Source organism: Dryas octopetala, chromosome 2, assembly GCF_963921425.1.
Source record: "Dryas octopetala chromosome 2, drDryOcto1.1, whole genome shotgun sequence".
Taxonomy (NCBI): domain Eukaryota; kingdom Viridiplantae; phylum Streptophyta; class Magnoliopsida; order Rosales; family Rosaceae; genus Dryas; species Dryas octopetala.
In genome coordinates, this window is record NC_141367.1 from 4,931,438 (window position 1) to 4,947,115 (window position 15,678).

The 15,678-nt window shown below is 35.9% G+C and overlaps 1 protein-coding gene across 1 annotated transcript; it reads left to right on the top strand.

Moving 5' to 3' along the window:
- The first annotated feature begins 4,881 nt into the window (after positions 1-4,881).
- Positions 4,882-15,353, top strand: LOC147292642 (Nucleic acid-binding proteins superfamily). The gene is made up of 10 exons (XM_086232914.1): positions 4,882-5,221; positions 5,734-5,893; positions 6,474-6,535; positions 11,434-11,593; positions 11,713-11,833; positions 12,043-12,124; positions 12,228-12,331; positions 14,722-14,800; positions 14,884-14,934; positions 15,088-15,353. The coding sequence occupies exons 1-10, from the start codon at positions 4,976-4,978 to the stop codon at positions 15,169-15,171; spliced, it is 1,149 nt and encodes a 382-aa protein (XP_086089040.1). The 5' UTR covers positions 4,882-4,975; the 3' UTR covers positions 15,172-15,353.
- The last annotated feature ends 325 nt before the right edge of the window (positions 15,354-15,678 follow it).

The window sequence follows — 15,678 nt, forward strand, 5'->3', positions numbered from 1 at the left end:
CACTGCATATGACAAAGAATTTTATGATGTGGTCCAAGCACTTCGATATTGGTGTTATTATCTTATCCCAAAGAGTTTGTATAATTTTTTGTTTGTGAAGCTCTCAAATATATCAATTCTCAAAAGAACCTCAACCATTGACATCGGAAATGGGCCTCTTTCTTGCAAGAATATTCTTTTGTTATCAAGCATAAGTCTGGTGTTGAGAATAAGGTAGCAGATGCACTCAGTCGGGTGGCATCTTTTATCTTCCATGGTTGTTCAAGTTGTGGGTTTTGATTTACTCAAACGAAACTATTCCACATGTAAAGATTTCAGTGTTATGTATACTGATCTAGTTGCTGGACAGCGAGCCGCAAACCCAGATTTCTCTATTCATGATGGTTACTTGTTCAAGGGTACGAAGCTTAATTTGCTTACCCAACACATCTCTACGATAGCAAGTAGTTTGAGAATTGCACACTAGAGGAATAACTGGTCACTTTGGCAGGGACAAATTCATTGCCATAGTTGAAGATCGATTTTATTGGGCAAGCTTGAAACGAGATGTAGCCAAAATTAATTCCCAATGTCGAACTTGCCAAATTTCGAAGGGAGGAAGAAAAATACAGGTTTATACATGCCATTGCTTGTAACTCATCAACCATGGAAAGACTTAAGCATGGACTTTATCCTTGGGTTATCAAAGACGATCCGAAGTCATGATTTCATTTTTGTTGTGGTGGATCGTTTTTTCTAAAATGGCCCACTTTATTCCATGTTCCAAGACTTCATATGATGTTCACATTGCCAAACTTTTCTTCAAAGAAATTGTTAGGCTTCATGGCTTGCCTACAACGATCGTTTCTGATCGTGATGTAAAGTTCATGAGTTACTTATGGCGCACCCTTTGGAAGTTGTAGTTTTCTTCTTCTTTCCACCCCCAGACTAATGGTCAAACAAAGATTGTCAATAAAATATTGGATGACTTACTTCGTTGTCTAGTTTGCGATCATACTGTAAGTTGGGACCAGATTCTTTCCATTGTTGAATTTGCTTATAATAGCTCCATCGATAGAACCACTGGATGTAGCCATTTTGAGATAGTCACTGGTTTACTTCCTCGCAAGCCAACTGATTTGGTTCCTTTACCAATCCAGGCACGTCCTAGTGTTGAAGTAGAAGCTTTTAGTCACCATATTCGTGAAATACATGAAGACGTTTGTTGCAAAATTGCCATAAGCAATGATGGTTATAAGGCACATGTTGATTTGAGAAGACGGTCTGCTGACTTTAATGAAAGAGACATGGTTATGGTAAGGATCAAGCCTGAGAGGTATCCTAAAGGTGTTTCTAGAAAACTTCATCCATGCACTGCTGGACCATACAAAATTTTGAAGAAACTAAGTTTCGATGCTTATGTGCTTGATCTACCAGAAGATATGGGCATAAACAAAGTCTTCAACATTGAGGATCTCACTTTGTATTATGGTGATACAGATGATATAGCCAGGGATCGCCTAATTGTTAATCTTCCACCAGCCCCTAGTTCGAAGGAGGAAATTGAGGGGGTTGCTGATCATGAACTTGTTTTAACTAGATGGGGAGATTATCAAAAGTTCCTTGTCAAATGGAAGAACCGTTCATTGGCTGATTGTACATGGATTACAAATGCTGAGTTTCAATTATTCGATCCTAACTTGTATAAGAAATTTCATGCCTTTAACTCTCCGGGGTCGAGTTTTTTAAGTCAGGGGGAGATGATGAAGGAGGTAAGTGGCAGATTCCGTTAAGAGTTTATCGAAGATGTGGCAAATTGTACTCTAAGGCCCAAACCCTAATTTGGTATACACTAGATGATGATAGGCCTATTTGGGATCTTGCATGTGTAGGGTTTGGATCAATTCATTGTTATTATTTGGGCTCTACTATAGTTTAAGAGTTTTTTCTAGGATTCATGTCGAACTATCAGTGATTGTTCGGTGGCTTTCTGCGGAACCACCTGTGTTGTTTTTAATATTTTTTTTTTTTGTTAAAGTTTTGAAAAATCTTATATATGCTAATGCAATTATCAATTTTTTGTTGGAAAATATAGGTATGAATAAAAGAAAAAGAGAAACGTGCTTCATCTTCATTCGGAGGGGAACTTCCCATTGTTGGAAGAACACGACCCACAGATTCTGTGAGAAGATTGGTAGAAACATCACAAACTAATCGTGAAGCGGTTGTTGAAGAAACTGATGTTAAGAGTACTGTGCACCCAGGTTCATAGAATGTTGGTGATGAGGACAATTTCAACAAGTTAGTTGAACCTTTTCTTGGAGGTCCCACAGACACATGCGTGAGGCTCATATGCTAGGGATTACTCAGCCGATTGTGATCCATCCACACAAGAACTCATGTCTCTTGATAGTGATTAATTAATTTCTGAACACTTATCATATATTTGAACTTGTTGCATTATTTTTACTATTTGAAAATATAACCATATATAAACATAGTCGAATTATAAATAAAACCATAGTCAAATTACAAATAAAACCAATATCAAATTATATAATGTTCAAACTATAGTCCAGCTACACAAACTACAATCGGCTACAACTCATAATCATTATGGGACAACGTCTTGAACCGCGCTGGTACGTCATAATGTCTAGCAAGTGTGTCCCCACCAAAATATGTTGCAAACTTTGAACCGCTTGATAGAGTTGAGTAGGACGTGTGACAACAATTTCTTCGCCAATGTCAACAATCGGTTGGGTAATCCCTAACATACGAGCCTCACGCATGTGTCAATGGGACATCTAGGGAAAGGTTCAGCTAATTTGTCATCAACATTCTCTGAACCTGGGTGCACAGTACCCTCAACATCAGTTTCTTCAACAATCGCCTCACAATTAGTTAGTGATATTTCTGCCAGTTTTCTCGTAAAAGTTGTGGGTCGTGTTCTTCCAACAACGGGGAGCTAGTTCCCCGCCGGATGAAAATGAAGAACGATTTCCTTTTTTTCTATTCATATCTATATTTTCAAACAAGAAATTGATAATTGCATTAGCATATATGAGATTTTTCAAAAGCTTAACAAAAAAAAAATTTAAAAACGACACAAGTGGTTCGGCAGAAAGCCACCGATCAATCACTGATAGTTCGGCAAGTATCTGTCAAACAAATTGGTTTCGTTCGGCAGCTTACTACCGAACGAAACTGAAAGGTTCGACAGCTTACTACCGAACGAAACCGAAATGTTCGGTAGCTTACTATCGAACGAAATCGAAATATTCGACAAATCAGTGTCGAACGACCTGCGAAACCCTATAACCCAAACCCGAAATTTCAATCTTGAAACCCAGAAAACCCGTACTCCAAACTATCTCAAACAGACAAAAATAGGTCTTAGGATAGATTAACTAATTTAAATTTGATAAAAAAGCCTAGATTTGCATATGAATCAAATAGAACATACTTATGAGTTGGCAACAATGGCTATAGTGTTGCAGTAAGGTGATGAGACCACCAACGGCATATTGACGGCAACAAGTTGACGACGACGGCTTCGACGACTGAGTTGACGGCGGTGATGACGGCTCTGATGACAATGTTGGTATACAGGGGTGTGTTCTTGGCTAGGATCAGGTGGGCATGAGGTTGAGGGTGAAGGTGTGTATTGTTTGAAAGAGTTGAGTGTGTGTGTATTGTTTGAATGGATTGGATGAGGTGTGTAAGAGAAATTTGGTAAGATTAATGAATTGAGATATTTAGGTAATTGAAATGAGTGTCTATATGAGAAATTTCATTAGTGGGAAGAGTGTGAGGATGCGAATTGAGCAAAAAATGAGAAAAGAGTGTGCAAAAAGAAAACAAAAAAAAGTGTGCAAATAACAGCATTTTTTTTTTAGGGTTAAATACATTTTTGGTCCACGAACTTTGGGCGGTTTCTCAATTTGGTCCACCAATTTTAAAACGTGGCAAAAATAACTCCGAATTATCTAATTTGTGTCAATTCAGGATTTTCCATCCAAATATCTAACGGAAGCTGACGTGGCGCACTGAATGTGCGCCACGTGTCACTTCTTTTATTTTATTTTCAGATTTTTTCTATTTTCCTATTTTTATAAACTTTAAAAATTAATTAAAAATAGCTCTGGACTCATAAAAATACACAGAAAATTCCTACAACCTCGTCTTAACTAGTACTAATTTATTATGGGGCCAAATTATCAATTTACCCTCTGAGAGTTTCTAAAAAATTTGGGAAGTCTAAATTTATTTTATAGATAAGACCGAGAGGTCTTTTGGGTGGCAAGTGTTCACAAGAAAGGTAGTGTTAGTTTTTAGAAGACCAACCGTGCAAACCTCGTATTTTTTGGAGCTCGGGAGATTATTTTATGAATTTCCAAAGAGTCTAGAGTATTTTAATTTTTTAGAAATAAATTTGAACTTCCCAAATTTTCTGGAAACTCTCAGAGGGAAAATTGGTAATTTGGCCTCATAATAAATTAGTACTAGTCAAGACGAGGTCGTAGAAATTTTTTGTGTATTTTTATGAGTCTGGAGCTATTTTTAATTAATTTTTAAAGTTTATAAAAATAGCTAAGAAAATAGAAAAAATTTGAAAATAAAATAAATGAGGTGACACGTGGCGCACATTGTCAGCGTTTAACGGCCACGTTAGCTTCCATTAGATATTTAGATAGAAAATTCTGAATTGACACAAATTTGATAATTCAAAATTATTTTTGTCACATTTTAAAATTAATGGACTAAATTGAAAAACCGTCCAAAATTTATGGACAAAAAAATATATTTAACCCCCTTTTTTTTAAATTAGATAGATGCTCGTCGTTTTTGGCACAGAGATTTTGTGGGCTAAGATTGGACACTTGGAACGTCCAAACCGTTATCCTATGCAGTCACAGAGAGAACGAAACCCAATCCAATTTGCGAACTCCAGAATCCGAGTGAATGCTGCTCTGCTTATCACAGAGAGAACGAAATGCCACTACACTCTGCAACACTGGCGCTGGGCTCACTCTCACAGCTCTCTGCCTCCTCATGTAATAATAGCAATTCTTCTTGTTCAGTCTCTTCTCTCTTAAACACCCACATCAACTCCAACTTCAACTTCTCTAGGCACTCCCACAAGTCTCCTCCTGTCAAGAAAAGACCGTGGCTTAATAAGGTTTATGCTGAAAGTTCCGGACTTGTGCAAGAATCGTCCACCTCTACGGAACAGGCTCGGGTGTGTTCTACTTTGCTTTTTTTTTTTTTTTTTTCTTATTGATTTTGTTAGAATTTAAAAGTAGCTCTTTTGGGTTGGTATTGGGTGACATGGAGCACGTAACGCGCCAAAAGTTAGAGCATCAAACCCAATACCAATTAGTAATGGGGGAGAGATCCGAGACCCAGAATTTTATAAATTGAGATGCAAGACTTAGAATAGCTGAAGCATTGATTTGATTGCTTAGATATTACTGCATCATTTTTTTTTTTTTTTATCTGAAATATGGCTAGTAATGTGAATTTTTTTGGAAGTAACAGAACTTTTAATGCCAAGGGGAAGTTTTTCATACTAGAATTAAGAACAGAAGAAATTCTCATAGCTAGCATTTGAAAAAGAAAATATGTATGACAATCTGATTTCACTTTGTTATATCTATTTTTGGAGTTAAATTCTCCAGATACTTGTAACCAAAAAAACTAAAATCTCCAGATACTTGTATGAGCTAATACTTAATTTCTGCAAAGGAGTAGAGATCTGCCGATTGGAAGTTAGCAAAGGCTTATAGTGATAGTGGATTCATCTATGAGGGGATGATTGAAGGGTTTAATGGTGGAGGTTTGCTGGTTCGGTTTCATTCTCTAGTGGGTTTTCTTCCATTTCCACAGTTGAGCCCATCTCATTTTTGCAAAGGTACTAATGTCCTTACTGTAGTTGTTTTTCATGTTTTGGTTAAGTCTTCAGGGTTTTTTTATTTAATTAATTTTTTCTCAATGTTTTGTTGTTTGATAATAACTTTCACCTGGACAAATGGTGTTAAATGTGGAAGGAAGGATTGAGAATTTTTTTTACTTTTCCCCAACTAAATTATGTTAGGGCAGGGTTTGGCCAAGAAAAAGAAAATATGCTAGAACATGTAAAATCTTTTGATGTAGTTTTTCCATTTTTTCTTTGTATATGTGTTGTAATATAGAAATTAATGCTTTGACAGAACTTTTCTTGAATTTTCCTTCACGACTTCTCTGTTTCATATGTTATTCAAAATTCGAAGTTTTCTTAGACGAAAAATTACTAGCACGCACTGTGCCTTAACAGTTCCTTCTTTAATTTCAATAACTATTATTAGGGGTATCAATCCTTGATCGTTCATACTATTATTCTGATATTTATACTTCTCTGTTTTTTGTAAATGAGTTTTGTGTTGCCAACTTTGTGTACTAGGAAGTGGACTTGTAATGTCTATCCCTTACCTTAATGATACCATTTCATGCAGAACCAGAAAAAAGCCTCCAAGACATTGCAAAAGGTTTACCTGGTTCACTTATTTCTGTGAAGGTAATGAATTTAATTACATAAAAATATTTATCATTAATTTGTTAAGTACTCCTTTGTCCTAAATTGTTTCTCTTGTTTAGAGAAAAACCAACTTTTTAAGGGGACATCATTTATTGTATTGCATTTGACATAAAGTGTCAAACCATTCCATGATTACCCTCATTTTTTCTTTTGGAATGCTGTGATTTTCTTTTTTATTTTTAACTCAAATGAAGTGGAGGGCTGAGGACATTTTAGAAAGGTAACAGAATTTCTGTCGATTGACTTTTCAAACTAGACAGATTTTTTATATATACCAAAATGGGATAAACGACCAACAATTTAGGACAGAGGGAGTATTTAAGTTCGCCTCATACAAAGTTAACAAACTCCATAAAGTGATAACGTATTAATGCATTTTTCTACTTTTAACGTATCTATCAGGTCATCCTCAGATAGGGTTTTAGCTTTACTCAAATAAGTATATATAAGGTGAATGCATGAAAGGGGATGAAAGCTGTGATACCATTTGCATAAGTTGGTTTTTAATGTGATTATCAGTTGCTTGGTTATAAAATTAGTAAGCAAGGGTTGGGAAGTTAATATGTATGGAAGGTTCTTTGAAAACTGGAATATGTCTGTCACCTAGGTTTGTATTAGAAATGAGTGTCAAACTTGTAAGATTTAGACTCAATAAATATCTTGTCTTAGCAACTATTTCTGGAAAGCAGTTCTGCTGTCTCCGAGTGGAATATGTGAATAGCTTTATGAACTTTATGAATGGTAAGAACATGATAGAAAAAGTATATAGAGGAAAGAAAGAATGGGATAAATACAAAAGTTGAGTTCTATTCTTTGCAAGGACTTACTTACAATATGGTGTGTTCTCTCTAATGTTTAGCATGTGGTGTCATATCATCAGGAAGAATGAACAGAGAGCCATAGATAACATCATCTATTATAACGAAAAAATCCATTTAACTCAGTTAAAAGAGACTTGCAAAAGTTATTCCGTAAACATTAAAACCTTAACAGGCACAAATTACCATGAATTAGATGAGAATGCAAATGAAATTTTAGTGAGACAGCTAAAAGATGTGAAAAATAGGTCCATCTTGCATCAGATAATTTCAAATTATTTGAAAATGAGACATGGAAAAAATCCTATTGATAAATGTCTAATTATTCACTTAAGAGTTCACCCTGGATCTGATACTTCACTTTTGGGGTAAGAAGATATATGGCCTTTGAAAAAATCATGTTTTTTTAAATGGTGAAATTTCCTCCTTGGATCGAAGAATGGGGAAAACACCTGTACATTTTTTTTAGGGAAAAAGGAAAACTTGTTTACCAAGTTTTAAAGAATTACAAGGACAATGGAAAAAAGAAAAAAAGGGCTGAATATATTTGACCTATCAGCCTTGTACGGCATTGAGATTATCACAAGGAATTATTGTGTTATCTATATATGCCTCTAGACTTTTCTTGATCATTTTTTATGATATAATTCCTAGGAGGGGAAATAAAGGCAGCATTTGTTTTTTTGTTTAGTCTTTGTGGTTTGTCTAGTAGGGGTTTGCAAACATCTTTTTCATTACAGTTGATTAATTGGTTCAGAATTCAAAACCTCATAAAGAAACCAACTTGATTATTGAGTAACATGACAAAAGCCATGTGACCTGTTTAATGAGTTGTACTCTGTTGACACCAACCATGGTGCATGTTTGCATAACCTTTTCAATTTTAAGATGCATGTAGTGTAACTGTAAAGTAATTTGTCTTTAGACTTATTCCATGTGAAGAAGATAGAGTTTCTTGTTGATCAGATCAGCCTCAAATGACCAATTAGTAATTACTCAAGAAAAAAACTGTGTTTGGTCTATCTATTTGTTCAGGGTTTAATTTTGGCTATGCATTTTCTACTGACTAATAGGGAACTTTAGGTCGTTCTTATCTATTTAATAATATGATGAATCATCCAACATATCACAAGAAGAAAGAGGGGGTAACCCTTGGTATGTGTTGTGTAAAGTGGTTACTTTAGTCACCTTGATGAGTAGCAGTGAAGAGAGGAAAGGTGTTAAATCTATAGATATACGGTTTTTGATATTGCAAATTTGGTTGTAAGAGAAATGGAAAGGTGCCCTACAATATCAGTTTGTACACCTAAATATTGTTATCCTTATGCTTCTAGTACACCAAGCATTTTCCTAGATTAGAACAGGTTATGTCATTTAGTTTCTGACTAGACATTGGGCCATTATGGCCGAATAGGTCAAAAAAAAAAAATCCTTGTTCAAAAAATCGAGTCAATTGGCTTAATCTGTTTACGACATTATTGGCCAGGCCAAACACAGTGGATAAAACATGATGAAACATGATGAAGTTAATGAATGAAATAGATATAGGAAACAAATTTTATATATTAGCAATTAATGTCCCCTTTTTTTTTTTCCTTTTTCTTTCTCTTTTTTTATATCTAACGATATTGGGGAAGGGGGCATTTGAACTTGGGACTTCAGGTGTAGGGGTAAATGCTATTAACCACTGGAGCTACAAGCCCCCACAAAATGTCCCCTTTGAAGCAAATTTAGCATGCTAAAATATGATGTACACTTTCTTTTCTTTGAAGCAACTTAGTCTATTAGTGATAACATTGATTTTGAGATTATATAAAACATTGAAAACTGTTGCTCAAGAGCTTCCATGGGGAAACAAAATGATTGATTATAAGTCATTACATGGTGGCATAACCACATGATGCAGTGCACAAAGGGGCAGATGGTTTGCCATTTTTAGTGTTAAAAGCTGGTTCTTTTACACATGTGGTTCATATAATTGAGAACCTTTAATAGGTTCATAAAACTTAAGTTAATTCTTTTACATATACGGTTATCCATGCCTAATCCCAGTTTGAGAGATGTGATTATGTGGTTGCTGTCTCCTAATGGATGCTATTATGCTGCATCTTCTTGGGATAATTTTCGTATGTCTTAGCCTATTGTCCCTTGGTTAAGCTTCTCTGGTTTAATCAAAACATCCCAAAGATGATCTTTATTCTTTGGTTGGCCATCAAATGTAAACCCACAACCATGGATAGGATCATGCAATTTGCACTGAACTGCCTCTTGTGTGCTGGACTCTACTTCCATTGACTCTCACAGTCATCCTTTCTTTGAGTGTCCTTATGTTAAGGGAATTTGGTCTTCAGTGCTCTGCAAGTGTGGTATTCGTTGGTTGATACTTCCTTGGCCCTTGATTATTGTGTGGGCAGCGTCCCGATGGATGGGTAAGGCCCTTTCTTCTGTTATTTTAAGGTTGTCTCTTGCTGCCACTGTTTATTGGATTTGGAGGGAGAGGAATAACCGTAGCTTTAGGAATATTTGTCAACCTGCAGCTGAGGTTCTCAAGGGCATCATCTCCACTATCAGACTTTGATTGTGCTCTTTGAATATTGCTCACACTTCTACCATGATCCCATCTTGCTTTGAGTGGAACATTCCCAGTAGTGGTTAGAGCTATTTTGTCTTTTTTTTATTTTTCCTGTTTGCTTGATGCCTTCGGGGAAGGTTTTTCATGAGGCTCTGGTTCTTTTTGGTGTTTGAGTTGCCTTCTTGTTAGGCTTGCTACTGCGTTTCTCAGTTGCAGAATTTTCTGCTTGGTTTGTATAGTTTTTGTTTCGTCAATGAAGTTTTGTTTATCAAAAAAAAAAAAAAAAATTATTCATGTATTTCATAGATAGTTCATGAATACTAGTTATTAAGGGAGACTCTACAGTTTGTTTTGTAGAAGAATAAATAGGCGATCTTGGTGTGGGAGGATATACACTCGAATATTATACAAACTTTTTCCTAGTGAAATATAAGCTTTGGACTTATATATCCTTTTCTCCTTCTCTTGTTGTGACATTCTGTTCTAATTCATTCTCTACCCTCATCCCCCGCATCTCCGCAAAAGTGAATCTCTGCAGCTATATGTTAAGCTCATCAACTATAACAGCACACTCAACCTTTCACATTCTACGGGCAAAAGAAATAGACTAGGCATGTGCAAACTCATATAAATTGAAATGCTTAACTCATTGATGAACTTGCTAATAAACTCCAATTACACATAATGGAAAGACACGTAATACATATGACATAATAGTTTATCACACATAATGGAAAAACACTGTAATACATATGACATAATAGTTTAATAGTTTGAGACAGGTAATCCTACTGCAAGTTTCTCATGAAGTCCTATGAGGCACTCAACCTATACTATAGTAGATTAGTATTTTGGCACACAGTAGAATTGAACTACCCATTGAAAGCCTTATAGACTTGCAAAACTTCTAGCATTCTGTTTATTTGCTTGTGGCCAACAGAACAAAATATCAAAATCATAAAGGAAAAACCTGAGATATGAACCCCAATAAATTTAGTGGAATTTGATTTGAACCACAATGCAATGTGGCTCTAAGTAGAAGAGGAAGAGATGCTGTTAGACTTGGAAGGGAGTAGGTTATCTACTTTGGGTATAAAATAATATAGAGTTTGACCTGAGTTGGGGGATTTTTTTAGAATAAAAAATTAGGGGCCTGAGGCTGTTGCCTCACTTAGCTTCTCTCAGGGCTGGCCATTCCCCATGGTTGGCACAATATTTGGCATCTATGTTTTGGATCTATATACTCTAATACCAAGTTAAACACTGGGTTTGCAGTTTCTTGTCCTTTTCTTTTTTGGGAGATTAAAGGAGGAGGATATGCACAAATTTTATTTTGAAGTTTCATTTGCTTGTAGATGTAACAATACTGTTATTACAAATATTTGAGGGCGCATCTCAATACTCAGATTTTCTATTTTGTTTTTGGCTGAAATGTACTAAAGAGTTGTTTTTAATGTACAAATTATCTCAGTTTCTTGATATTTTAGGTAATCCAAGCAGATGAAGATAGCAAGAAATTAATATTCTCAGAAAAGGAAGCTGTCTGGTCAAAGTTTTCTGAGAAAATTAGTGTTGGGGATGTTTTTGAGGCTATGGTGGGCTCTATGGAGGATTATGGTGCATTTGTTCACCTACGATTTCCTGATGGTATTTTTCTTTCAGTTATGTATATAATTTTCTTTCAATTATATATAACATGTTCAACACTAATCTCAAATGTGAATAAAAAAAAATTGTCCTAACTGGCAACTAAAACTATGAAACAGGTCTTTACCATCTGACTGGACTAGTACATGTCTCAGAGGTTTCATGGGATTTAGTTCAGGATATAAGAGACGTTTTAACTGTGGGTGATGAAGTAAGGGTCAAAATTATTAATATTGATAGGTGAGTTCTACTGTATGGTTATATATTTTTAATTATTGCACACACTGACACATGAAAAATTTCTCTCCATAGGTCCTTAAATAAAGTCATGTTTTTTAACCGTTAGATTAGATATAAACGGTTGAGATGCAATGTGATAAAAGAATTTTTTTGGTTTCCATCAATATATACAGATAAATCAGATGAATTTTTATTACAAATCTATGCAGAGAGAAGTCAAGAATAACTCTGTCAATTAAACAGTTGGAGGAAGATCCACTTCTAGAAACATTGGATAAAGTAATACCACAGGTTTGTAATATTCTAATCTTGATATATCACTTGTAGTGATGTTCATATTTCTCGATTGGTAAATTGAGATTTTTAGCTAATTGATGAGTTTGACCATTCACAGGATGGCTCAGTTGGTTCTGATTCTTTGAGCACTAACAGTAGCAGTAATATAGAACCTCTTCCAGGCCTTGAAGCCATATTTGAAGAGCTACAACAGGAAGATGGGTAAGGTTTCAGCATTTTTTATTTTTATGAAGAAATATTTATGAAAATTTTAAGGGATTCAACTGAAACACCAATCTGTGTGTGTGTGTGTGTGCGTGATAGAACTTTGTTGTTCATAACTTTGTTGTTCATGTTGAATGAATTTTTGTTAACAATTTCAATGCATTTGTTTATGTCGTAATTGTTACTGCATGATAATTTTGTAATGCTAGGAAGTTTGGAAAGTGGGCCAATGTTGTTGCCTAGTTTTGGGCATGGTGGTCAAGGGTGGTTTGACCAACAATTGGCATGGGATTATGGTTACGTGAGGTAGGTAGGTAAGCTGTGTACTCTGCAAGACGGAGAAGTGAGGTCAGGAGGATAGACACCTGTGTGGTGCCAGCCTAAGGTCTTCCGATGCCCGAGTCAGTAGGTGATCAGCGTAATGGTAAATAGTAAGAGCAATAATTGTGTCTTACTATACCTGAGCAAATGAGGCCTTTCCTTGGGCACAGGTGGACCTGTCCGGTGCTGCCACGTGATGATTGACCCAACCCATTGTAGTGTGGGTTGGCTGTGCACTTTCCAGGCTGAGTCCACGTGGTAGGTTGGTGACGTGGCGGGTGTATGATGTGTTTGTGCCCTTAGAGGTCAAGGTGTGTTGGACCTGGTCTAGGATTTTGGGTCCGCAACCCAGATGGTCGGTTACCGAGGTGATTTCCCAAGGTTCAGATGCTCATGACCCACTCGGCCCGAGTCATGAGGTCGGAAGTCATTGGCCGTTCCTTGGGTCGGTTTGCCCTAGAGGCTGTTTATAAGGGTAGTTCTGCTGGGTAATCCGGTGTGTATCAACAGCCAATATCAAGCTATAATAGTTACTGCATGATAAGTTTGTAAGGCCAGGAAACAATCCTTAAATCTGCATAAACTCTTATCTTTTAAATATTGTGTATGTATGGTTGTTTGTTAGTATGTAAAAGAGTAATCTATACTTCAAATTTTAATTCCTGCTCTCATAAAGAATAAAACAATAAATTAAGAAGTGCCACTAACTTAATAAAGGGAAATGTTTTAAAAAATGACTTAAACTTTGACCCACGTGTTAATTAAGGATGCGTATTATGAGTTGTATCAATGTGCCCCTTTAACTTTAATTTTGAAGCCAATTTGCCCCTTCCGTTAGTCCAATTACATTTTTTGTCCAAAAAACGACCATGTATGTGAAGTGGTTTGGCTTCTATGTACTTGTATTACAAGTGGAATGACGAATTTACCCCTGAAAAAGTGATCACGTGCATGACATGTGATCACTTTTGGATGAAATTTGCAACCAAGTTGACAGAAGTGGCATATTGGCATCAAAAGTAAAGTCTTGTCATGACTTGTGCATGCTTTGAGGTCAAAATTAAACTATTTTGGTGACAAAGTACTTGCTGTCATGCATGGAATTGAGGCAAAAAAGGTGACTGTTATAAAAAAATTAGTCCAGGTCTCCCTTGCCATTGCTCCTCATTAGGTAAAAGTTTAAATCAGGATTAATTGTCAATATATTTATTCTAAATTAACACTTCCAAGCGTGAAATCCTCCCTAGCATTGGTTTTTGAGGACATATCACATATGGTTTTCAAAGACTGATTGGTAAATGTTGGGGTTCAGATTATTGATCTGTTGGGAATGATGTTATTGTTAGAATATATGGGGTCCTAATACCATATCAATAACAGTGTTTAAACATGATCAATTTTGCCTTCCAGAATGGAAGAAGCATGTGCCAGTGGTGAAGACTTCAAATCCACTTGGATACAAAAACATTGAAACTAAGCATGAACTTGAGGTTGAGGTTGAGTTTGAGTTTTTTCATATTGCAAATAGTACGAAGAATTAAAATTAATTCTAGGAAGTGTAATAAAATAGGGAATGTCTGTGGAAGTTGGAATTCCTAGAAATTTTGCAGATGGTGTCATTCGTGGAATTACATGAGTATCATCAAGTGTCATTTTAGTGGATCAGGTTGGAAAGTGACCTTATATAATGAGACTCAAAGTTTCATACCAGGGCCATGAGAGAGGTTACTAGTTATTTGCAAACGATGTATAATGTCCTTGGAAGTCTCTGAATGTTGTTCGGTAGGCACAACCTATTCTGATTTTTGGTCCTACTCCTACCTATATTGGATAAAGTTTCATTTTAGTCCTTCAATCTAAGTCCTGCCATATATGGGTATCTGGTCATATGAGTTAATTCCCCCGATATCCCTAAAGTTTTGTTTTTTTTTTTTGGGTGTATACAATGTGATCTTTGGCTTGGTGTGTATAAAGAACTTTCTAGCTAATTGTCTTCTTGGAGTTGAAAATTAATGCATAGGAAGTCTTTGGTTAAAAAAACTGATGTTTGATATGTCCGAATGCAGTATAGATAATGTAAGAATCAGTCGACAGGGGTTTGAGAAAAGGGTGGTTTCACAGGACCTGCAGCTTTGGCTTTCAAATGTGAGTTCCTTTCAGTTAATGATTCAATCTGTGTTATTACAATTTTTCTTGTTTTAACATTTTCATCTTGCTTTTTACCACAGTCACCAGCCGTTAACCAGAAGTTTACGATCCTTGCTCGTGCAGGAAGGCAGGTGAGTTCCATTATGTCCTGACTCTCTCTCTCTCTCTCTCTCTCTCTCTCTCTCTCTCTCTCTCTCTCTCTCTCTCTCTCTCTCTCTCTCTCATACACAGAGACAACCATGTGCATGTACATAAAAATGTAGTTTTTATGAACTGTGATTCAGGTGCAGGAAATACAACTCACAACTACACTTGATCAGGAAGGTATCAAAAAGGCACTGCAGCGAGTATTGGAGCGTGTCCCATAGATGAATCATTTTGCATTTCTGTATAGAAATTATTGTGAAATTCCTCTACAAGCTGTATAAAAAAAATTTAATAGGTCACTTAGATAAACTTGTTAACTTAAATTTTCTTCTTTTCAAAATGAATTGGTTTACAATTTTATGTGCAATTATATTGCAAAGAGAAACAAAAGTTCGAATACCAATTGAAAGAGAGTTTGTATTTCTGGTCTCCAGCCAAAGAAAGAAAGAAGACAAATAAATTGTTATTTTAATACTAAATCATAATAGATGGTTATTTATGGGCTTGAAGGAAAAGATAGCAGCTTCAAGATAGGGATAGATCACTAGACTTCTTAAGCCATTTCCAAATAAGGGATAGATCACCTTAATCAAGAGCAATACGTATGTGTTGTGCCGACTTGGAAGGAATGACAAAAAGAGAAAGTCATTGGTTGATGCTGCAGCTCAGAATATTGATGATAGTCGTCCACAATCCCAAATCAAGATTCCAAGACTAGCTATAGAGAA